Genomic DNA, 23517 nt, shown 5'->3' with positions numbered 1-23517 from the left:
GGAGCCCGAGTATTCTTTGAGGGGTATTGTGTGTGTTAGGACTGTGCTTGCAGCGCTGCCGTGAATTATGGATGACGCATGAAGACCCCGGGCCCCGCTACCCATACCTGTGGAAAACTCTGTCATCTGGTTCGCATCCAACTCACATTTTAGGAGTGGGGGGAGTAGAGCTCAAAGTGAAGAAATCAAGCAAAGCTGGTGCTGGGGTCAATGAATGGCGGAAGAAAATATTATGACATTAGATCAGTTGAGTTGCAAACTGGTTTTCAGGACGATAGCGTCTTGCACATTGTAAGAGAGACTTTCACTAAGACAAACAATCAGGAGTTGGATCAGCACCTCCGTGGAAGCACCTGAAACTTTTCAGTGAGATTGTTTTTTTATACATAAATAAGTGAGATACGATTTATACGCTCCTGTTGTATGCCGAAAGGGATTTTCAGTATGTCATTTGAGGAGGAAAATACCATTATGCTTTAATTTGCCTTCATGGTGATATGCTATTCTAGCAGAAGCACCCACAGGCCTCCTCAAATTTGTTGAGGCTGCCCCCTTCTGGTACATGGCAGCCAAGTGTGTACTGCATTGTTTTAGAATGGAATCATCTGTTATGAATGAGCAGAGATCATGTGCAGTAATCATGCTTCAGTACGATTACAGCAATCACACAACTAAATGTGTCATTTAGGATAATGGTGCTCCAGGACTTTGCACTCCAAACAAAATACCCAATCGACTCTATATTGAGCACATAGCAGAGCGCCAATCCATAAGGGGGAGAAAGGTGATGATGATTCAAGGGTCCGAGGCTGACAGGGCCCATTGAAAACAGTATTTTAAATCACTCAGGCGTGACCTAAAGTTACGCTTCTTGGCTGTATGAGCCCCAAACTGCACAGAGAAGAAAAAGTTTCCCATCTCATTCAGGTATTTTTCATTTTGAGTATTTTGACGTGCATAGTGTTTCTTTATTAACAGAATTTAATTTATATGTTAGGAAAAAGTAAATAAAACGAAAGAAAAACAATGTACTAAATGGACACAGGTGGACCTTCATGAGCAGTACAGAAAAAAAGATTGACTAAATGGATTCCCTTTTCCAGATATACCTTTGGGGTATGCAGACCTTGATGGAGCTCTGCATTGTACACTGCACTGAGTGCCTTCATAATGTATGCTTTTTTGTGTATGGTTTCACAAATGATGGTTCTTTTGTCTCTGAGTACATCATGACTTAAAGTGTGAGCTTTTCACAAGCCATATAACACAATGCCACAAGCAGTAAATCTGTTTATTACGTAATGCAACTAATCTGAGTCCAAAAGTGTATTAGCATAATTTACATCATGTCAGACCACATGATTGCTTGGTAATATCATTGTACACATATAAATATTTTTAGGGGATTTACAGTGGTCACCTTCAAATGTTTGTTTAATGCATACTGTAATTTGTAGCATTATGTACAGGGACAGTAGAACTATGCTTGGAATTTCTAACTACATGAAGAACATGAAGAACATGATTTTTATATTTTTCTGTAAGAGTTGTTGAAGAATGATGATTGGATGGCATTTAAGGTACAGAACAGAGCCAACCGCTTTGATTCTCAGCCAAAATAAATGAGCCATTGTCATAAGAGATAGTCGTGACAACATTTTGCATCATATTCTCGCTCTTAATTACTGCACTAAAAATATTCCTTAGGATGGAAAATCAGGGAGACAGACTAAGTATCCTCCATATGTGCCCACCCACTCACTCATCTGCGCTCACATCCGACTTAAGTAGGTTACGTTCAACCTTGTTAGCACGCTCAGTATGTGACGCAATTTCTATTACATGTCCGCATGATGAGCGATTCAGTTATCAAGCTCAAAGGTTAGTCAGTGTCTTTGTTAGTTAATTAGTATGTTAGTTTGTTAGTTATTTGAAGCTTTCTGGTTAGTATTTGTCATATTTCCAAGAATGTTAGTAACTTGTGGAAAACTGTTGTGTTCCATACACAAATGATAAGTTGTCATTAAGATTTCAAACTGAATTCTTGTTAACACAGGCCATGCTTTTGTCTGTTAATCAACAAGGACAGAGAGATATTTTGATTTAGAAAATGTGAGAAGAATAAAAAGATATGCAGAGCAGAGATGTTAGTACTTGGCAACGGTGCCATTGTTAGTATCAGAGGGAGTTAGTAACGTTGCCCTTGGTGGCAACAATTAAGGCACTCACCTGCAAAGCTTGACCACACCGTGCACACAAAGTCACACACACTTGTGATTCTCTGACTTCGGCCTCAAGTGTGACACAATCCATCACAAAATTTTTGTGGACTTTGTGGTCAAGCCAAGTTTGATAAGCCACTTTCCTGCTTCTGGCTCATGCCATTTCCTCCCCAAATCTTGAAACCCTTCTTGATGCACTCAGCTCATGTTTATATTTGATGTCCTTCTGTCACGATCAGCCGGAATAGTTTTTGTAGAAGAGGGGTTGCAGGATCAAGAGAGAGGAGAGGGTTTGTGTGTGTTTGCGGCCACAAAGCAGAGGGTTAGTCACTGAGTGTGAGGCCAGCCAATAGCACTGAGCGGAGAGGTTAGTAGTCATCACACTGTTAGCAGAAATTAGTCTTGTTAGGGAGATAATGTTAGTATAATCCAGACCTCGGTAAAAATGTGTCGGCGTTATTATTAGCATATGCTGACTTTTGTTTAGGCATCAGACACAAGTCAGTCTTTTGGCGGCATTCTTGTGATTACTCACAAGTATCCTCCAGATGTTCAGATTTAGCTTATTACTCTAGTTTGATTGGTAGTGAGGGCAAAATGCCAAATAATTATTTCTGAATATTTTGTCCGGGGGTCTGGTGCATTCTGTAGCTAGAACTTGTAAACATGCACACGGACACGCAAAGATACAGAAATATTGCACATGCATACAGACGTGCGTTCACACAGATTCACGCTTAAGTGAAATGGCCACGTTGCACTATCTATGATAGGTCGGACATAAAGAAATACACAAAGCTGGCTAAGATTATCATACACATTTTGAAAGTGGGGAATTTTTTTTAGGCGAAAATATAAAAAATATTTGGGTAGGTATTTTGATCGACAAGAACTACGTAAGCTATTCGTTGAATGACTTCTGGTGAATTTCAATGTCTTCTTCCAGGAGAAAGAGAGCAACTAATCGGGGAGGTAACCAAGACAACAAGGGGATGTCATTGCACACAGCTGAAAATACAAGTCTTGGCACCCACAGTGGCTTTTGCATGTGCAAAAAAGTGGTTGATAAAGCTAGTTTAGGATTTATGTGCGTCATTGAAAGAGAAAGGACTGAGTATTGTCACATGACACCACCTCCATGCTGAAAACTGGATCTATTTCTCTTTCTAACAGATAGAAAGGAAGAAATCTGATCACTCAAATGCATTGTTCAGTGACACACAAAAGCATTAGAAGTCGATCCGTCCAGGGTAGCAGGGACTCGGTGGTCCAGTATCCCACTGCAGGAGAAAATACATGACACTAAGTCAAACGTCTCTCAAACCGATAAGAATGTATTCATTAGGTGAGGTTATGAGTTTGACCAAATTATGAATTGTGTTTGTGAACTTCTCACCATAATAGACATCATATGGCAACACATCGCTCCTGTTGCAATGTACAGTATATGCACGAATCGCACCCTTGCAAATACAGAGTAAATGTAAAATAAGTGAGGTGGAGATTAAAATTCTCTCAATCCAAATATGCAGAGGCATTATTTACCGTCATTGAGGCAGCCCAAGGCAAGCCATTGAAGCGATGTCCTCAGCACGATGTGTCCAAAGTGAGATCAAAACTGCTGTCTATCCATGTAACTGACAGGGACACACAACACGAATCTGTACAAACAGCTACAAAAAACCTGCAGTCCTCTCAAGCCACTACTTGATGATGTCAGTCCATAAATTAATGAAACTACATATACAGCTACCACACCAAATATTTCACATTGATTTGAACAAACAAATATTGCACAATATCAAACGAGCCCCTCTCTTGGGTGTAATTAGAAAATATAGTCTTGAGCACATAACCTGTCCAGCTGCGGTTCCAGTGGCCTGAATTGATGTCAGGTCAACAGTCCTTGAGGTTGAATCCAGTAAATCCCAGCAGACTACTTCCTAAAAATCATAAGCATACAACAGCAATAGCATTTGAATACAAAATAGAATTTGAATTGGGATTTTCCCCTCAACATCATGCAGCAACCTTTTTTCAGGAAGCTGCAGGCAAAGCTTAGTGTTGAATTTAGGTCACTTAATTTGGCAATAAAAAAAGCCCCGGAGTCAGTTTATGTGCATGCAGCTGCTTACATGAGGGAAATGCTGTTATGATAAAACATAAACAAATCACTGTATATTGGGAACAATTATGATTATGCCCTGCAAGCACAACAGTATAATCACACTGACTTCTCTGTCACAGCAAAGATTGATGCTGTTGTTATATATATTTAAGAAATGACAAACTGAGCCGACCCTGCCGCACGCAGTAGGATGCTATAAATGACATCCAATGCTTACAAATACATCCCCCATATAGCATGGATCTTTTACTTACCAGTCATCTGCAGGTTGCACATCTCCCACAACGTCGGCGTGATTGTATTAGATGTCTCACTAAAGCAGCCAACATGACAAACAGGCACCATGTTGTTCCCTGCAGTAAAAGAGCGAGATGGTCGCTCCTACATAGTGTTCAGCTGCAGAGCTGCTGCAAGCCCAAGTGGGAGTGCCGGGAGCAGCTGCGCACAACCCAGTTAGGAGCACTGGATAATGTGGATAAGTCCCGAAACAAAAGACCGTCTTGGCTGCGAGAGGCTGCGTCGACATGAATAAGTCAGTGGAGCCGCTCCCCAGCTGCTGCTACAGGTTTGTGCTCTTTTGTATGTGCGCCCTTCATCCGCCATCTGTTTCCTGGGCAACCGAGGACTGCCTGCGGGTATCAACACCCCCAGCCACCACCTCGAACAAGAAACACTACTATTCTTGGTACCATTGTGCAGGAGTATAAGCAGACATTTGTGACGCCGTTAATTGGTATATTTTCAAACATACGCCCATGGACAAACATTGTTGGTATCCCTCTGTCGATGAAAGTAAAACCCACAGTGGTCACAAAAGTATGACAAAAGTAATAATAAATAGGAAATATTGTGAAAATTAACCAATAAAAATCAGACAATGCTTTTGATTTACATATACATTGTACATTTACAAAAAAATTATACTCTAAACTTCATTGTAACCACAAAATAAATTCAAGTTCGAATGATAATAGCTTGCACAATGTGGGTTTTATCATGCTTTGTGATTTTATAGCTATGAAGTTTTAAGAAAAAAATACACCTGTTGCTGAAAAAATCTCTAATTTATGAATACAGCATAACTAAATGTATTACTAAATTGCACATTATATTATATTTTTATATTTGTATTTTTATTATATTTATATATTAATAATGAGATTAATAATAAGTGTTTGAGAAATAACGAGGGTAGATTTGGGTTACGCGTAAAAAAATCAAGACAAGTTTATTTGCATCTGTGATTTAAAAACTGAAATTAAGCAGTATTAAGCAGTCTAATTTACATAAAACTTCATTTTGACGCCACTGTTTTTTAGTAAGTCAATCAGTTAAATCCGTTCTGACTTTTACTTTTTAGTACTTGAAAGTTATCTGTACAGTACAGAATACCGCAATTAACCAGTACTGAATGAAAAAGGGAGATGCCTTCACGTATGTATTTAACATCTTGCACAGCTGGGGGCGACAACGTGCACAAAGTAGAACCTCTCCTCCTATTGGTTGCCTTAAAACCGGTGTTACATGTCAAGTTGCTCCCATATCTTACTTCCCATCTCGAGTTACGACTGTTATGGTAAGCTTTAAGGTAAGCAAGTTCTAACAGAGAAGAGTGCGCATGGAGGTTTTTTTTCCTCCTCCATATAAGTGCTTATAAAAAGAATAAAATCATACATATTCCATGATGACTGAGCGAGGGTTCCATAGTGTAGTGGTTACTGCTCCTTACTCTCACCACAGCGACCCGGGTTCAAATCCCAGTGAAAACTACAATATTTTACCATGGAAAAATTTGCAACACAGTTGCTCGTGTGCTGTCTCATATAACCATTCTATTTGCTTGTGAGCTGCTGGTTAAAACCATATATATTCCATGCCGTTTGAGCAAGGGTACCATGGTGTAGTGGTTAGTGCCCTGAACTTTCACTCCGACGACCTGGGTTCTAATCCCAGTGAGAATAATAGCATTTTATCATAGAAAAATTTGCAACACAGTTGTACGTGTGCTGCCCCATATAACCATTTGCTTGTGAGCTGCTCCAAAAAAACACATATATTTTCCAAGATTGACCTCGTGTATTTCCCTAATAAAGTGGCTTGTTATTAGGTACACTTGAAAATGACGGTGTACCTAATGGAGTGTCCGTGTGATTACCTCGTTAAGTGCAGGTGCGTGAAAACTTTTAGCTCCTTTTGACCGTGAAAGAAGCTAAAAGTTTTCTCGCACCTGCGCTTAACGAGGGTCACTTGGAAAACATGTTGGAACGCGGCCCCGAGGACTAAAGCTTGACACATGTGACCTTTGACCATGATATTTCCCTAATAAAGTGGCCTGTTATTAGGTACACTTGAAAATGGCGGTGTACCTAATGGAGTGTCCGTGTGATTACCTCGTTAAGTGCAGGTGCGTGAAAACTTTTAGCTCCTTTTGACCGTGAAAAAAGCTAAAAGTTTTCACGCACCTGCGCTTAACAAGGGTCACTTGGAAAACATGTTGGAACGCGGCCCCGAGGACTAGAGCTTGACAACTGTGACCTTTGACCATGATATTTCCCTAATAAAGTGGCCTGCTATTAGGTACACTTGAAAATGGCGGTGTACCTAATGGAGTGTCCGTGTGATTCCCTCGTTAAGTGCAGGTGCGGGAAAACTTTTAGCTCCTTTTGACCGTGAAAGAAGCTAAAAGTTTTCACGCACCTGCGCTTAACGAGGGACTCTTGGAAAACATGTTGGAATGCGGCCCCGAGGACTAAAGCTTGACACCTGTGACCTTTGACCATGATATTTCCCTAATGAAGTGGCTGTTATTAGGTACACTTGAAAATGGCGGTGTACCTAATGGAGCGTCCGGGTGACATCACAGATCAAACAGCCAATCAGAAAGTGGGGGTGAGGGCGGGTGTGGCACTTTTCACTTTCATTTAAGCTTTGACTATGATTTTTCCCTAATGAAGTGGCCTGTTATTAGGAACTCCTGAAAATGGCGGTGTCCTTATGGAGTGTCCGAGTGACGTCATAGATCAAACAGCCAATCAGAAAGTAGGGGTGAGGGCGGGTGTGGCACGTTCATATTTTTCCATGATAAAATATTTACTGAGTCCCATCAGGATTTGAACTGTGGTCTCTTGGGGGAAGGCCCTGAGTGCTAACCACTACACCATGGAACAATGAACGGTACACTATATGGTTTAATGGAGCAGCTCAAGCGAATAGACCAGAGATCATCAGCATTAACTATGCTGCACTCGTGACATGGTTTTTCATTTTGGATGCGTTTGCAGTTCAATTCTTCACCATACTAATGGAATAAAATCGAGAGGTTATTTCAATTCTACGCTCCTCACTTCTGCATGTGCGCTATAGTATGGGCGTCGTTCTGTTTCATTATCATCTTTAAAGTCTGCAGGCGCAAAGCATTAAATGTCAGTGACGCTGTAGGGCGACGTTGTAAATGTATATCTTTTCTGCAGTTTTGACCTTTTTGTTAACATGCACATTACATCTAAATTGGCTAAAATGGTCTGGAGCCACTTTTTCTTTCTTTTTATAACCACTTATAAGCGTGTTAAAAAATATATATATATATATATATATATATATATATATATATATATATATATATATATATATATATATATATATATATATATATATATATATATATATATATAAATAAAACTCCCATCAGGTAATGGTAACATTCAGATCAATGCATACCCTCGCCGGGTAATTTAGTGTTGTTGGCTATATTGAACATTATCTGTAATATTTGCTGTGTGTCACTATAGCACAGCGCTTAAGGCTCTTTCAAGTAAACTATTCTTGTTTCTGTGCCTCACCTGTTCAAATCCCATTGATGACTTTTCTATTTTTTTTTAAGTATTTTTTGCTGCCAGTAGGAAATGCAAACGAGACGTTTCGTTCAGAATTTTTATTGAGAATTTGAACAGTTTTGGAATCAGGGAAGTTCCAAGTCGCTGTGACGAATCTGCAATCGCGAAACACAAAACTGCGCAACTCGCCTTACAATAACAGTCGTAAGTCGAGACGGGGAGCAAAATAACACGGGAGCAACTTGACATGTAACACCGGAAGTAATGTGCCATCGCTTCTCCTGGGCATGTTTTGACTGTTTGACATAGAATTTGGTCAAATGCATGGAGCTTTACTGATGGTGTGATGCATCCGCCGGTCGCTACGGGTCTTTCTGGCCTGTGTCGAGTCACTGAACATCTTTACGTGAGTAACGGCAGAGCGGCGAGTCGCGCCTCTCTGGTGAGTGCGAACAAAATAACATGCATCATTAACGTCACAGAGACCAAAAGCAGCAGTGAAGGTTTCCCCGGTGTGGAGTACGTCCACATTCCCTTGTCTGACTCACCGTCCACACGACTCGGCGACCACTTCGACCAGGTGGCAGATCAAATACAGCACGTCGCGCAGAGTGGTGGTCGCACATTGGTGCACTGCAACGCCGGGGTGAGCCGCTCAGCTGCATTCTGCATGGCTTTTCTAGTCAAGCACCGCGGTGTGACTTTGTTGGAGGCACACGCTTGGCTCAAGACCTGTCGGCCCATGGCGAGGCCCAATCATGGTTTCTGGAAGCAATTAATTCACTATGAAGAGGAGCTTCGTGGGTGCACGTCCGTCCGGATGGTATCATCGTCCATGGGTGAGATCCCTGATGTGTATGAAGAGGAGGCCAGAAATATGATGCCACTCTGACAGCCTGCTTTGTACTTTTCTTAATGTGAACTGTAGCTACTAATTGAAGAAGTGCATTAAAACGTGCTTTTAAACTGCTTGGTTTTAATCAAATTGAACATTCTGAAGAATTTAACATGCTGCATTGTGCACTGTGGTTTCTGGAGAAATGTTCAGCTGTTTGTGCATTATTGTTCTCATATCAACTTCAGGCAGAAATAACCACGACCTACTTTATTATCATGCTTCTCATTTCAACTTCAGGCATAACCACGACCTACTTTATTATGCTTTCCATCACTAGGTCCGTGATGTGGGGCTAACAGGGGAAAAACTCCATCACAACTTTAAATATCATAAAACCCTTTATTTTTCACAACAGGGTGTTCCAAACATTTTAGCCAGATATATTAAAAAGTATGGCCATATACAACCAGACTTTTCCTTCATAAATGATAACCACTGCCATTTGGAAATGGTGTTCCTAGAATACAATGTCAAGCAATTTGGAAATGGTGTTCCTAGAATACAATGTCAAACTCAATAAAAATACACTGAAACGTTTTCCTATTTGGCACACAAGACTATCGTCTACATTGTTCACCCCATCATTCATTCCCCCCCAAAGTTCTACCACCTTTTAAGCAATGCATTTGTTGGTCAGTTTGCTTTCAAAAATCAGTTCAATTCTCATTGAAGGCAGCAAATGGGAGAAATGCACAGTTTCATTTACAACAGGATAGTCTTCAAACATCATCCAATACGGAACCAAAATCAAGCATTTTCAGGAATGAGCTATTTTGCCTTCCCCTCTCATTACAAATTTATAAGTGTGGCAAACAAAAGGATAGTGGTATTCATACAGGAGGATTAAAAAGGACCCCCCCCCCCAAAAATCACATTGATTAGACACTTCAGTACTTCGACAATGCCAAGGGGTTGGAAAATATCACTGATTTACAGCGACGCAAGTCAATTCAATATTCTTCACATACTGCAATTAAAAGCACTTTCAACAAAGCAAAGATGAGTATAAGGTTTTTGAGATCATCATTTTGCAATACTATTGCAAAAATTACCAAGGCTGCAGGTTTTATGACATGATTTTAAAAATATTTTAGTCATAAGTATGGGATAGCATATGTTTCAATCTGGATTTAAATGTATTCACGCAGTATTGGGATGTTTTGAATCTTTACTAACATATTCACTCTGAGAATAAAAGGAAATCAGTAAATAGGAGGACCATATCTTATACAAGATGTTTGTTATTCACAGGATTTTATGGTAGCTACCTTGCTTCTGTCCTCTCATTACAAATTTCAATGTTTGAATGTATGAATATAAGAAAGGTGCGGCGCATAAACTTGCATTTGACGACATTTTCATACGATCAAACATTCTTCAGTCTTGCTGCTTCTAGTCTTGGTGCTATAAATGATAAAAACGCTACCAAAGAATCTTAATTCTTGGAAAGGGATGCAAATACATGGATATTTTAATAAGGTAGCTCCGGACCATATTCAACAAGTGATAAAATATTTCATATTTTTTACAAGGAGTCATATTTGGCTCAAAGTGCAATTGGAGTTGTTCAAACAAAGCAAGTAAATAGCATGGGAAAACAAATAAAGCTCTCTCTCTCTCTCTCTCTCTCATCAGCTACTGAAATATCCTGAGTCTGGTTTCTCATAATTAAACTGGAAAAAAAAAGACAAAGGTGCAAACACCGCATGCATATTTCATCAACTATCACTATGTTTCACTGTCAATAAGGCAATAGTGTCATCTTATGCATAGTCAAGCAATAAGCATCCATTTACAAAATAGAACATCTTCATGAGCCGAAATGTCAAGTCCGTTCAAACGCTCACTTCCTCTTACGCCATCAAACAGTGCATTCAGTGTCTCAAGGCCACAGCATCTGATTACAACTGAGAGAGGGAGAAACAAAATAAAATTGTTTAATCAAATTTAAAAAACAACAACAACAACCACCACCTTACCTGCTGTTCCAACTTTTGGTAGTCAGTAGATTTTGGTCGACGGGTAGATCTTGATCTCTTTCCTTCCAAAACAAATGCAATTATCTGGGGGGGAGTAAGCAAAACATTTGTTAGTATTGGATGAGAGTATCCGGCGGCCAAGTTAGAATTTATTTTTGTTGTATAGTGTGAAATATAAATACTTCCATGTGGTGCTTTTATGCCAATGTAGCTTGTTTTCCAAGTGTGAAAAACAGATTTTCAGAGGCCACGTACCTTGCGCTTGTTGTGGTAAGCGATGTAGAGCACAGCAACCACCACTGCCGTCGAGACGAGGTATGCAAAGAAATGACTACTTTCTATCTCATCATTTCTGCCATACTGATGGTTGCCTCCTGTTTTCTTATTTGTACCTTCATCTCCAGGTTTTCCATCACTGTCAGCTTTTTTCACTTGTGTCGTCTTGCCCTGATTTGCGTTTGATTTGTTCTCTGCATGCTCTTCTTTCGATGTGGCTTTTTCAGGCTCCACTTCCTGCTTGGTCTCCTTTGAGTGCTCTCCTTGTTCATTCTCCTCTGCATGCTCTCCTGGTTTTTCCTTTTCTGCGTGCTCTGTTGATTTATCTTTTGCAGGATTTCCTTCTGATTCGTCCTCTGTTCCATGATTTCCTAGTTTCTCTTCTTTTGTGTGTTCTGCTGACTTGTCTTCCTGTTCAGTTTTCCCTTCAGGTTCCACCTTGTTTCCAGGTTCTTCTGACTTTAACCCCACGTCTCCTTCCGTTTTTGCCTCCTGTGTAAGCTCTACTTTAAGTTTTGGCTTCGCTGTGGTCTCTCTTCCTGAATTTACAGGTTCGGTATGCGTCTCCAATTCATTTCCTGATTTTGCGTCCTTTTTGTGGTCCGCTGATATTATGACCTCTGTGATCTTTTCTTTGATCTCTGGAGCCGGTGGAGTTATTTTGCTCTTGGAAGCTTCTTTCGACAAATCGTTCTCTTTAACTGCTTCAGGCACCTGGTCTTGCACTGGCAAAACCTCATTAACCTTGTCCTTTGTCTCTTTCTGTGTGGGAGGTTGAGGCGGCTCTAAGCCTTCCGGGGCCTTCTTTTCAGGTGCATTAACATCATGGTGAAGAGGCAGATCTTTCTGATCAGAGCCGACCTTTTGGTTGACTGATGCAACCGAGTCATGTTTATCCTTATCAGAAAGTGCTGTGGCCCCTACAAAAAAAGAATACAATGATTATTTCCCTTCAAAACCAAACAAGGAACCTAATCATGAATTTCAGGCCATCATGGAATCGTATCATTTTATTTCTCTGAATAGATCATGCCAATAAAATAATGTATTCCTTGATTCAGTCTCCAGGAGCCTCAATAATATAAAGGTGTTTCCGAATTAGAATGAATTGTCTCCCACCATTTATTCATTCATGTATCTCCATCATTAAAGCCACAACAATATACTTCCAACGCACTGTCAAGTGCCAACAATAAAAAATATTCACCATACTTTTGAAGCCCGTCTAATACAATATGATTAGCTTCAATTACGTCAGTGGCACGTTTTTTCCGCATCATAATCAATTGAACAGATGAGGTAATGTATACCGTTCCTTTTATCCTATTGTCCCTAATGTCCTGCTAATGGTTTTAATTGATTTCTTAGGGTAGGAGTAAACATTGTTGTCGGAGATTGAAGAGGTATCCGTTTTAATACACCTTTCTGAAATTAACCGTCAGTTCAAATATAAATTTAAGTTTATTGATTATGATATTCATCTAAGACATTGGTCTACACAGTTCCACATCAAATGCGGAAGAACATTAAAGTGCTTCCCCCCCGCATCGTCGTTACAGTTGAGTTTTTTGACACTATTATTGTGTCTCATCTAATACATATCGCTGCCCTGCTGAGTTTACTTGAATAATAATCACTTCAATCGACGAAAGATACAACACAATACAATGTTAAGAACGACGCTTACATGTAAAACGCCACTCACCTATCACGTTGGAGGAAAACACAACTGTAACACATGCCAAGAAAATAAACCTCATGGTGTCAGCAATGGAAAGCTAACGAATCAAACCAGTCGATCAAATCTTTCTGCTAAGGTGAAAATCCGCGTTGACAAATACAAGCGGACACCTCAGCTTTCACAGCGTCAAAAGCACGTCTGCTTTTTTCTTCCGTGTACGCATCAGAGTCTTCTTCTATGTTCCTCTTACACACGAAATGCTCGTCACTGACATCAAGAGCCTGGAGGCAGAAGTTATGTAAATGATCATATTAAATTCCCCGCTAGATGTCAGTGCTATATCGCGAGGACGCCTCTCCTGTTTTGCACCCTTTTCAAAAAATGAAAACTTGTACTTGACGAATCCTTGTGGAACTTAAGACAAGCGTGTATGGCTAATAATTTCAGGCACTGTTGTCTCAACGAGAAACAACCTTAAAAGTAACCATCATGCATTGTGTTTTTATCATTTTCCTCACCTTTCCCAGAATTATTGCATAAAAATGTGTCTGTCTTCATTTTCCACATAAGTTATCCTCAAATGTAGATTTTACCTCCTGCCATTACTTTGAGGATGGCATGTTTGGGAGAGCAGAAATGCATGTGCAAGAATGTAGAATCACTCCCTAAAATGACTTACAAGTACATTGATAGTGTCTTCCCATTTCTAGCTAGCATCTGGAGGAGATCAGGTGAGTCATGAGTCTGAAGGCCATCTATTCATCCCATTGCTAGACCAAGGGAGAGTGGATGCACATAATGAAAAATTATGTGGTGGGGTACTCCCTGGATTGATCGCTAACATGCCATAGAGCCCACATAGATAACCATTCACTCCTGGAATGGACAATTTAGAATCTTCACTTGACCTACCATGCATGTTTTTGGAGTGTGGGAGAAAACTATTGTACCTGGATGAAGGTCAGAGCATGCACAAGACCAGAGCCCGGATTCAAACCCACAACCTCAGAACGACACGATGAATGTAATTATTGCCAAAAGACATACAAAGAATGATAAAAAATTACTGCATGTGATGCATTTCCCTGTTTTGTTTCTACAGCAATCTGCACAGCATAACTACTTTATTCAATAATTTATATTCCTGTTAGTGTTTGATAGAAGGAGGCACACACTATATCGGCTAAAAATAAAATTATATTTTAGGTTAAGTGATACAAGATAACATACGAAAAATTATTCAAGTTTCCCACTGAATACCTTTAAGGCATCCTATAAATAAATGTATGCTTGAGTAATGGTAAGAAATGAGATAAGATCCATCTTCTAATGTTAATTTAAGGTATTTTGCATCTCAGCGTGGTGTCAGAGATCTTGGGTCTTGTAATGAATATGTCTTAATTGTGCTGTTTGACATTTGAAAAGTCCAATAATCCCTCTCATTCTTGACAAACATTAGCATTTCCATCTATGAGGACAAATCAGTATGAATAATACATTAACAAGGTTCTTAAGCTCACTACCAGCCATATATAGCTCCACAAAGGCAGAAGCCACTAAGCACAGAGATGCTCACAGTAAAAAAATCAACTCACGGTATTTGAAAAGGGATGTGTTGACTTGATGAAGATCACATCAATTTATGACCAATTTATGCAGAAATATGAAATTCATAGGGTTCACATATTTCTTCTTGCACATTAAATTAAAAAAAACAATGTCTGTCAGTTCTTTTAATATCAAATAGTGCTACGAACTACAACGGCTACAGTAAATATGTTGCAAAACACTTTTCTGACCAGATTAAGCAGTTACATTGATGCAGCTCTTATATTGAATTTCTTTCACTTGTGCTGTTGTCGCCAATGTTATTACCTTTGAGATGATGAACAGTCTGAAATAAGCGGCATATTTTGAGTTCCTTCTTATAATATCATAATAAGGGTACCTCCGGCTTAGTCGACTCCATGTGTGGCCTTGGGGAGACATGAGTTGCTGACTGTTTTGACAACTCGTTACCTATGATTTAAGTGACACATTGTGAGGTTTAAGTGACAGGCTTAGGGTCAGCTGCTGTGGCATCACGTTTCGGCCTTGAATAAAAGATTGTAAAAACATGTTGGAATTTTGTACGGCTGCTATTTGTTTATAACTAAACAAAGAGGATTGATAGTATTCATTGTGATGTTTTTTTTTTTTACAGGCTCAGTTGTAACTGGTATCATATATTACATTATCTAATCTAATACAAGAGCTGTATTAATCAGTTATACGTTTACAAAAACAATGTTCTGTTTTAATTGACATTGACATCAATTTCAACTTTTAATTTAGCAATATGTTTATTATTGTAAATCTTTTTCTAGTGTATGTGTGACTCATGTAGGAAACTAACACATTTCACACACTTTCATTATGATATTGTGCAGCTTGACAATTCATATATTTGTAATAGTATATTTTATTCTTTTATAATGCTCTTATTGGATCACATTAGATTGCACAGTTCTCCACTTACAAGCTTGGTGTATTATTTATCATAACAATCTCTGCTTTCATTGGCAACACATTTATTGGGTCGATTTTCCAGCCCTCAAGTACTCCACTAGATGTTACTGATGTATCCAAGCAAAGACGTTGGGGGGGCATCAGTGTTTGTCCAGGTCAGTCCTCACACTCCAACATAATTGGCCCATCTCTGGCATAACGCTTCATCTCCAAAGGCACCAAAAACTGTAACCTACCTTGTGTGTTTTTCACTAATTGAAATGCCTAATGAGGTCCCAAGGGCTACAACCCATTACCTCTGAATTAATTAAAGCCTAAGCTGCTTGCCAAATGGTGAATAAAGATGCAGTAAAAGTGCAAGAGGAAAAGAGATCCCAAGCAGGTTTCACTGTGCTGGGTTGACCTCCTTTTTTGTCATTGATATGGGACACTATATGTTGAGAATGAGCAGATGTTCATTATTATTTTATTTGTGTTTACTTCAGGCTTAAGTTTTTGTCAGCCTGATGCGGGTTCTCATTATCCAATGTGATTTGCCTAATTGTGCTTTATTAAACATTAAACCTTGTGGCAGCTTCAGCAAGATTTGTATTTCCAGTTTCAAACATACAATATTGTTCTAGACCATAATTTAAATGTGAGTTTCATAAAACACTTCTAAACAAAGCTTCTATTGTGGTCACGAGAGTATTAATCATGACCGTATCACAGTCTAAAAATCAATTTTATCAAACGCATCGACTAAAATGAAAAACAGGAAACATTTTCTGTAAGAAACAATTTCAAATGTTTATTTAACATGTCAAAGAAGGGGCACACACGTGAATTGAAAACAGGGCTGCAAAATTATTGGCCAGCTCAAGAACAAAACAATGCTAACATTAATCAGATTTTGGCTACAAAGAATATGTGTTTTTGTTCGATTTTTGTTTTTATAAAGAAACTCTATGTACATTGGTTCTTTTATACAAGAGGTTTGTTGGATAAATGCATCAAAACGAAAGCGGTTCTGCAGTGAACTTTACAAAAAATACATTTTATTTCTTTAAGGGATCTAGAAAAGGAGACAGTCAAATATTGACCAATATTTCTTCCTTTTCTTTATTTAGAAAAAAGGTTGCTTTACTACCTATCTTAAAGAGAAGCAATATACAGCTTAAAGAGGAAGTTAACCCCCCAAAATTCTTCACAATAATGTACATGCCCCAACTCGTCTGAACACGGCATTCTGATTTATATTGTATTAGTGGAATATGAGTTGAGCAGCAAAATTCAGCCGTTTTTATTCATCTCAAAACAGGTGGATTTTGCCTGTTTAATTCATATTCCACAAACAAAACATTGCTCAGAAGATCCTGTTTGGAACAGATGGGCTGCACATAACGTATTATTACAAAAATGGTGTTGACTTCCTCTTTAAAAATGGTAGAAAATGTGTTTTTGCAGATTTATTCAGTTGGTTTGGTAACCAAGGACAAGGGCTGCGATTGGAACAGGGCATGGTGGGGGTGAAGGGCTGCCTGATGGAAAGGCGAGGGGGGTGAGAGCATGGAAGGATGCAGAGATGTGAAGGGGATCGGCCGGGTCAGAATAGGTGTAGTTGACTGGCTACCGGATGTACCGATTGGGATAGAAATGGTCGGCTGTGAGGAAGAAGATGAGGAGGAGGATGAGGAGGCGGAAGATGATCCTCCCGAAGCTTTTCCAAGTACAGAGAAGTGGTGGTGCATGCGCCCCTCTGGTTTGGTGGTGAGCGATAGCGGCTGGGCCTGCTCCGAGTGAGTGGCTGCAGGAGCGGCCGGGGAGGCCAGCGCTGCGGAGGGGGTGGCCGGTGAATCCAACATGCTTCCGTGGGAAGATGCCGGGCTGTCGCACATCTTCTCTGAAGGCAGGTACTGAACGCACTGTTTCTTGCTTCTTATTGAGAAGTCTGACAAACACAAAGGAGAGATGGAAGCATTTGAATAATGGATCTGACGCTGGCTTGAAAACGTCCCTCAATGCCGCCGGAGACAGAAGTCAACGAGAGTGATTATTAAAACAGTAGGGATGGAAGCAATGAAATGTTCACCTTGCAAAGTGAAAAATGTTAAATACTCAACGGGTTCACATGAATGAATTAAAAAAGCATGATACACTCAAATGTAGAGGGCCCTTAGAGTTTAGGCAACTTATATTTGTTGTACAACAGCAGACATACCTGCCACTATTGGCACTGTACCTCATAAGCTGCTTGTCAAAGTATAGATTAAAGAAGGTAGTGTTAGAGGAGAAAATTGACAAAACAAAAGTATATACAGAGTATTCATTGCACTTGAGCTTTGTTACATAGGAAACTATAAATGAGAGATTCATTACCTTCTGGTTTAGACTCTGGTTTATTGTCCCTCTTCCTCTTTTTCCGTTTTCCCTGCACACAGAATAAAAATGGGTTTAATGTGCAGGGCTCCACTTTTGATTAAAAACAATGAGATCATATGAAATTGTCCTACTCACGTAGTTATCTCGTGCTGACCATCCAGGGTAGAGCTGGGAGTGCAGTTGCCGCTCTTTTCTAGCCAGCTCGTAGTATTTGGCTTGTTCCTCTCTTGACAGGGAATGCCACTGTGGAGAAAAACAGAGAAATACATACGTACTTCAAAGGTTTAGTCAAACATCCCAGTGGACAAAAGATAAAACACGTACTACCTCTGTCGTGGGCCACTTACCCGTCTTCCGAGGATCTGGTTGATGGCAGCACTCTCCTTCAGAGTGCACTCTGCCACTACTTTGGCTCTCATCTCCTTCATATACAACATGAAAGCATTCAGAGGCTTTTTGATATGCGGCTTCTTGTCCTCTTCTTTCTTGGGAGGGATGGGAGATTTCCTGCTGATCCGAGACGTTGGAGAGATGATGTTAATAAAGTTGATTGCTACAGCAAAAGGATTTCAATTTGGAAAGCTAGTTCATCTTACGCGTGCATTGATGGGGTGGTGTTGTCACTGTTGGGCTCCTGCTTGATGGCTGGCGACACAATGGCAGGATGGGGAATGCCGGTCTGGTGGAGGCTGTGTGGTGGAGGAGTCACCATGTGAGGGGAGAAACGACTGGACACCAAGCTAGGGACAAAAAGGGGAGGGGAGTAAAACAAAACAAAAAAGTCCATGAACTCCACATTGAGAGATTGCACCATGTCGACTTTGAAACTCAGGTCTGTCGAGACGACAATCATACAGTTACATGCTTGCTTTTTTGTTCAAATAAAGACGTTTTCAAAAGACCCTTTTATTCAGCAATAGCTAGAGAAAGCAGTGTGTTGCTACCATGGTCACAGCATGGCCGTGACACCTGAAACCACTTTCCTTGCCACGTTCCAGACCAGGGAGAGTTCTTTTAACAACCTTCCACAAAGAACAGAACACCTTTTTAAAGTATCTTTCACTTTTTCCCAATGCTTTTATACAATGAATCTCTGTGGGAGAAATGAAGCACCATGACCCAACTATCACGAGGGCCTGTTAGATTGGACAATTCCTCGGTTTTAAGTCTTTTAGTAAAGTTGCATGTATCATGGCAGACACGACAATGAAGCCTTGTTTCCCTCCTTAGTTGGATGCAGAATCAGCAGCTTTTCTTTCAAATGCATACTGACTGAGTCAGCTTTACCCTAAATATGGAGGTTGATTCAGTGGTTTGGAAGAGATCTGGTGAAATTCGCTATTTGACAAAATAAGAATTGTATACTCATGAACTGTTTAAGTAAATTGTGTACCGTGCCAAGATATGCTGTATAATACTCCAATACCGCACAAAATAACTCATAGTGTTTTTTTTTTATAATGACTGAGCCATGGTTTTCTCACTGTTAGTGCTTCTTTGACCGAGGCCACATATTCTTTAGAAAACAGCACAATACATGTCTACCATATTTAGGGCTGTGTTGCATCATTGGATAATTTGGTGGCAGAAAGTCGTCTGCGCTCGGTAAAAAAAAAAAAAAGAAGCAGCCGCACCTATTAATTTTGTCGTTGTTCAGTTACAAATAAAACATTAATAAAAAAAAAACTTGAGGTTTCTAATACTACTATAGCTAGCAGTTTTCAGTTTCTTTAGAGCCATTGCGAGGGATAATTTGAGTAAAAAAATAAAGATAACTGTAATTTGTGTCATATTGAGCCAATGATATTTCCGTGGCACAAGAAAAAGTACAACTAAGACTTACAGATCCAGGCTGATCAATAGCCAAAAATAGTTTGTGAACCAATTGTTTATCAAAAACCTAAGTCATTAAACAAATGATGGGAAAGTGGAAGTGTTGCTGAACTTGGGTCACTCACCTGGACATGGATGCATTCATAGCTAGTGCTGGATAGGGGTGACGGAATCCCCCAGGAGGGATGGAGTACATGTGCTGGCCCTGCCTGGGAGATAGGAGAATGTGAGGGAAATGTGAGGTGGCTCACACACAGCTGACAGCAAGCCTAGCAGAACTAATCCCCTACTCATCAACTCAAATCCCCTGCTTGTGGAAAAGCACCATAGCAAATGATTCCTAGAATGTTTCAGAATTGTTTCTATTTTCCTGTGAGTAACCGATAACTCATCACAAGTATTTGGAGTCTAAAGCATTTTTTTTTTCTTTGTATCACAAGATAAATATCGCACTGAAGTTTGTTATTTTTTTAGAGTGGTAAAAAACTTACTGTGGCATGAGCCAGCCTAACGGGTGGGCAATAGAACCAACTGCACCAGGAGACAAGGGGTAGTATGGAGACAGTTCTGATGGGTGAGGTGTCCGAGGAATACCTATACATGTCACAGACAAAAAAAAAAAACTTTTTAAAATGAGCGCAGAGCATACTTTAGTTGCCTAAGTGAGACATTATTCTCAGACAGAATTTAATGCATGGAAAAATGTACCCTTCACTACGCATGGTAGTAGAATTGACAATAGATTCCAACAATAACCACTTAATTAACCAATTAATTACATTACTTTCATTCATGATGAATTACCTGTCTTTGGGTCAAGTATTTCCGGAGAGAGGTGTGACGGTGGCGTGCCAGGCGAGAAGTGATCATTACTGTATGTGATGAGGGGTGTCAGCGGGTGAACATGGTGGGCATGCTGCACCACTGGAACTTTATTTGACTGTTGATTGAAGAAAAAACAAAAAGAATAGACAACGTTTAGAAGGAGAACACTGGCTAGGGTAATATTTATGCTTATCCACAAAACATTTCACCAGTGTACTATTGTTTAATCAAAGGAATAGGCCTTCATTTGTGAAAGGGCTTCATGCTCAGCATGTGTATACTCTGACCGTTCCTCTGATGCAATCTGGATCAGGACCAAAGAACACTTAAAGAGCCTTGCAGACGCATGCCAAGACCATTACAGTCATTTAGCAAAGGAAAGAACTGTTTGTTCAGTCCAACTAGAAAAACAACAGCACCACCGTGTCCAAATGTCACACTGGTAACCCACAATCAGGCTAAAGTAAACTTAATGCTGGTAAACAACTGGAGACATCATCTCCCACTCAGTCTGATGGCAGTAAGTTGACGGACATGTGGGAAATCGACACAAATGGTTGGATTACACTGGCACACTGTGCTACGTATGACCCTAATCTCACAAAAACACTCCAAGTTCCTTGTGGAGAACTGCAAATCCTGAGATAAAACCTGCCTTTACTTGAGCATGGTTCTTTTTTAGCACAAATGTTGCATCACAATTAAAAAATGGGCATTTTTCGACAAATATTCTGACCAGAGTTGGCGATCCAAATGAGGATGAAGCTAATAACAACCAGTCTCTACTTTCATTAGGCAACGCTCAGCCTAGCAGTCATTTCCCTCTGGCTGCCTGCTGAATAGAGCACTTGTTGGCTCAACTTGTCACATGGGAGGGTCAAGGGGTGGGGAGGGGGGAGGGGGGGGAGAAAAGAGTCTTGTTCATCCAGACTAACCTTTCTTCAATATCCCTCCCCACCCCCTTCCCAACCTCTCGTCTCTCCAACGTGGTCTGGAAGGGAACAAGGTTTGCATTGAACCATTTGTACACGCTCTTACTTCACGCTGCTTCGAATTGTTCCAAATCTCAGCCACGCCATTTTTTTCTTGCCTTTTTTAAGGAGGGCCCTGCCGTTTCCTCCTTTTAAATCTTAAACAAATTGGTTTCTGCAATGTCTGAAGGATACATTGATTCTGGTGATGCCAGATGGAGAAAGGAAAATATTTGCTGTTGTTCAACATGGCTATATTAAGCTCACTTTGCTCAAGGATTTTTCAGTTTCCGCAGACCCAAAGCATTTAAGGGCAACGTTTACTTACTAAAAACATTTTTACCCCCTAAAACTAAGAGGAGGCTTTGATGAAGCTTCAAGCCAGAATTATTGTGGACTTGCTTGGTTGGAATCCCAGGTTCCCACATGTCATGTATATTTGAGTTGTGCTTTGTTGTTCTACTTGTGTACGATATGCTGGAATTTTCCCTATATTGTGAGGGCTGTTTGAGACCTCTAGACCTGGGTGCCAACACATTTTGGGAAGCAGTTCAGTGAGAATTTGAAATGCTGCCTATTAATAATTCATGGGCTGGAATACGCCAATACTGTGCTCTAAACATATCTTGGAGTTTGAAAGCACGACTTTCAACTGCAAACTGCCTTTGAGTTCAGCCTGACAAAATGACCGAGCTATCACAACCTGTTTTTTATAGGATACATGAATTCAATATTTGTTTCCATCTAAACTTAACACTGGTACAACAACAATAAAAGCAAGATTAATGACTTAATCATAGCTCAAACCTTAACAATGATGGCTTAATTGACTTTATTTGTGCAAAGTAAAAATTAATAATACTTCATCTTATGTCAGCTTCATATAGCAGTACTCATGACCCACATGCAAAGTGTACTAAGGAAACCACATGTAACACGAGCTGTGTTTTACCTCTAAACAACATCTACATGGTAGGACACATAACAAACAACCTGGAACCAGATGGTATTGACAATGGCAGATAGAAACCATGCTCTTTACATAGACGTGCTTTCTACAAACAAGATCGCAGTGGTGCATACCTCTAAGCTGGTGTTTAAAAACAGCAAGGACTGGTCTTGTAGTGATAGTAACAGGAAGTTTTAATAGGGGGAAAAAAGCAAACAGAAAAGGAGCCAGTGCAGAGAAAATCTGTGTCTCAACCTGAGAAGTTCTGACGCTTAACTAAAAAGGCCAAGGTGGCAGTACCTCGCTTGGCTGTCCAACTTGGAATGGCGCTAAGAAAAGCACAGTCCTTCGTCGATGTGGGTGGAGGGGTGGATTTCATTCAAGCAAACATGTTTTTGGATCCTGCACATCTGAATTGAATTACTAGGCAAACAGCCGATGGGGAAGAGAGCTTAGAACAAACTGAATAACCCTGCAGCTTTGTGTGTCTTTATGCTTGGCGATTCTGGGTGGGAGGCTCAGAGGGCTTTCAAAACTCCAGGAAAGACAGGGTGAAAAGAATGCCTGGCATGCTGAGCAATCCAAGCCTTGTTTGTCAACGCCAACAGGAAGCGGACGTGAGAGGGAGACCGACCGTGTCCGATGTCTTTAAAATCAACCGCTGCAAATACTGCCATTCGTCAAAGACCACGAGTGTTTTACGTCTGGTCATTGCCTCGGAAAAGGTCAATGACAGCAATATTCCAGGGTTAAAATAATAAAGAGCAGAGTGGCATCATATTACCGCAGTCGCCAACTAGTGGTGTGAAAATCCACAAGGGTCATTAAATTAAGAGGGGCACGCACAATCAGCACAGCATCTGCGGGACACTAATCATCTCAATTTCTTTGCCTAATACATTCCATATCAACAAATATTAACAGGTATTCTGCATACATTTTAACTAAAAAACACATATATAATTTCGACTCGAATACAATAGCCAGGTCCTTCCCTTTTAATGTGGGATAATAACAGTAGACTAAAGATCAGTATTTAGTTAATTTCTGCTA

General features: G+C 40.1%; 3 protein-coding genes and 1 long non-coding RNA gene across 5 annotated transcripts in view; 1 reads left to right on the top strand and 3 right to left on the bottom strand.

Moving 5' to 3' along the window:
• Positions 1-1273: 1273 nt before the first annotated feature.
• LOC148398066 (uncharacterized) lies at positions 1274-4986 on the bottom strand. The gene is made up of 4 exons (XR_015858745.1): positions 4605-4986; positions 3768-4165; positions 3619-3685; positions 1274-3502 (listed from the first exon to the last, which is right to left on the bottom strand). It is a non-coding gene; the product is annotated as an uncharacterized LOC148398066 (long non-coding RNA).
• A 3388-nt stretch (positions 4987-8374) lies between these two features.
• LOC148398065 (dual specificity protein phosphatase 18) lies at positions 8375-9940 on the top strand. Its single transcript, XM_088376741.1, has one exon. It carries the CDS (start codon positions 8530-8532, stop codon positions 9073-9075), a length of 546 nt encoding a protein of 181 aa, XP_088232867.1. The 5' UTR covers positions 8375-8529; the 3' UTR covers positions 9076-9940.
• Positions 9401-13261, bottom strand: tgoln2 (trans-golgi network protein 2). The gene is made up of 4 exons (XM_088376740.1): positions 13042-13261; positions 11316-12256; positions 11061-11144; positions 9401-10988 (listed from the first exon to the last, which is right to left on the bottom strand). The coding sequence occupies exons 1-4, from the start codon at positions 13094-13096 to the stop codon at positions 10983-10985; spliced, it is 1086 nt and encodes a 361-aa protein (XP_088232866.1). The 5' UTR covers positions 13097-13261; the 3' UTR covers positions 9401-10982.
• Positions 13262-16288: 3027 nt separating this feature from the next.
• Positions 16289-23517, bottom strand: part of tcf7l1b (transcription factor 7 like 1b) — a 30444-nt gene continuing 23215 nt past the window's right edge. The window contains exons 5-12 of one of the 2 annotated variants that reach the window (XM_088376090.1): positions 20524-20659; positions 20211-20313; positions 19845-19928; positions 18483-18626; positions 18234-18396; positions 18022-18129; positions 17884-17935; positions 16289-17455 (exon numbers count right to left, since the gene is read on the bottom strand). In XM_088376090.1, the coding sequence (XP_088232216.1) occupies positions 16974-17455; positions 17884-17935; positions 18022-18129; positions 18234-18396; positions 18483-18626; positions 19845-19928; positions 20211-20313; positions 20524-20659 (1272 nt within the window). In that variant the 3' untranslated portion in view covers positions 16289-16973. The remainder of the gene's footprint in view (positions 17456-17883; positions 17936-18021; positions 18130-18233; positions 18397-18482; positions 18627-19844; positions 19929-20210; positions 20314-20523; positions 20660-23517) is intronic. The other variant, XM_088376091.1, reaches the window with a different exon arrangement.

The sequence above is a fragment of the Syngnathus floridae genome, chromosome 5, assembly GCF_059516105.1.
Source record: "Syngnathus floridae isolate MCC-2025c chromosome 5, RoL_Sflo_1.0, whole genome shotgun sequence".
Classification (NCBI taxonomy): domain Eukaryota; kingdom Metazoa; phylum Chordata; class Actinopteri; order Syngnathiformes; family Syngnathidae; genus Syngnathus; species Syngnathus floridae.
This window is presented reverse-complemented; position numbering and strand designations above follow the sequence as displayed.

What these genes read in the sequence shown, in the direction of transcription:
- LOC148398065 (XM_088376741.1), top strand. Translation starts at nt 8,530, where the DNA reads ATGCATCCGCCGGTCGCTACGGGTCTTTCTGGCCTGTGTCGAGTCACT.
- tgoln2 (XM_088376740.1), bottom strand. Translation starts at nt 13,096, where the DNA reads ATGAGGTTTATTTTCTTGGCATGTGTTACAGTTGTGTTTTCCTCCAAC. An exon ending in GTTTTCCTCCAACGTGATAG is followed by an intron (nt 12,257 to 13,041) that starts GTGAGTGGCGTT and finishes CTTTTTTTGTAG; the next exon opens with GGGCCACAGCACTTTCTGAT. An exon ending in CTTACCACAACAAGCGCAAG is followed by an intron (nt 11,145 to 11,315) that starts GTACGTGGCCTC and finishes ACTCCCCCCCAG; the next exon opens with ATAATTGCATTTGTTTTGGA.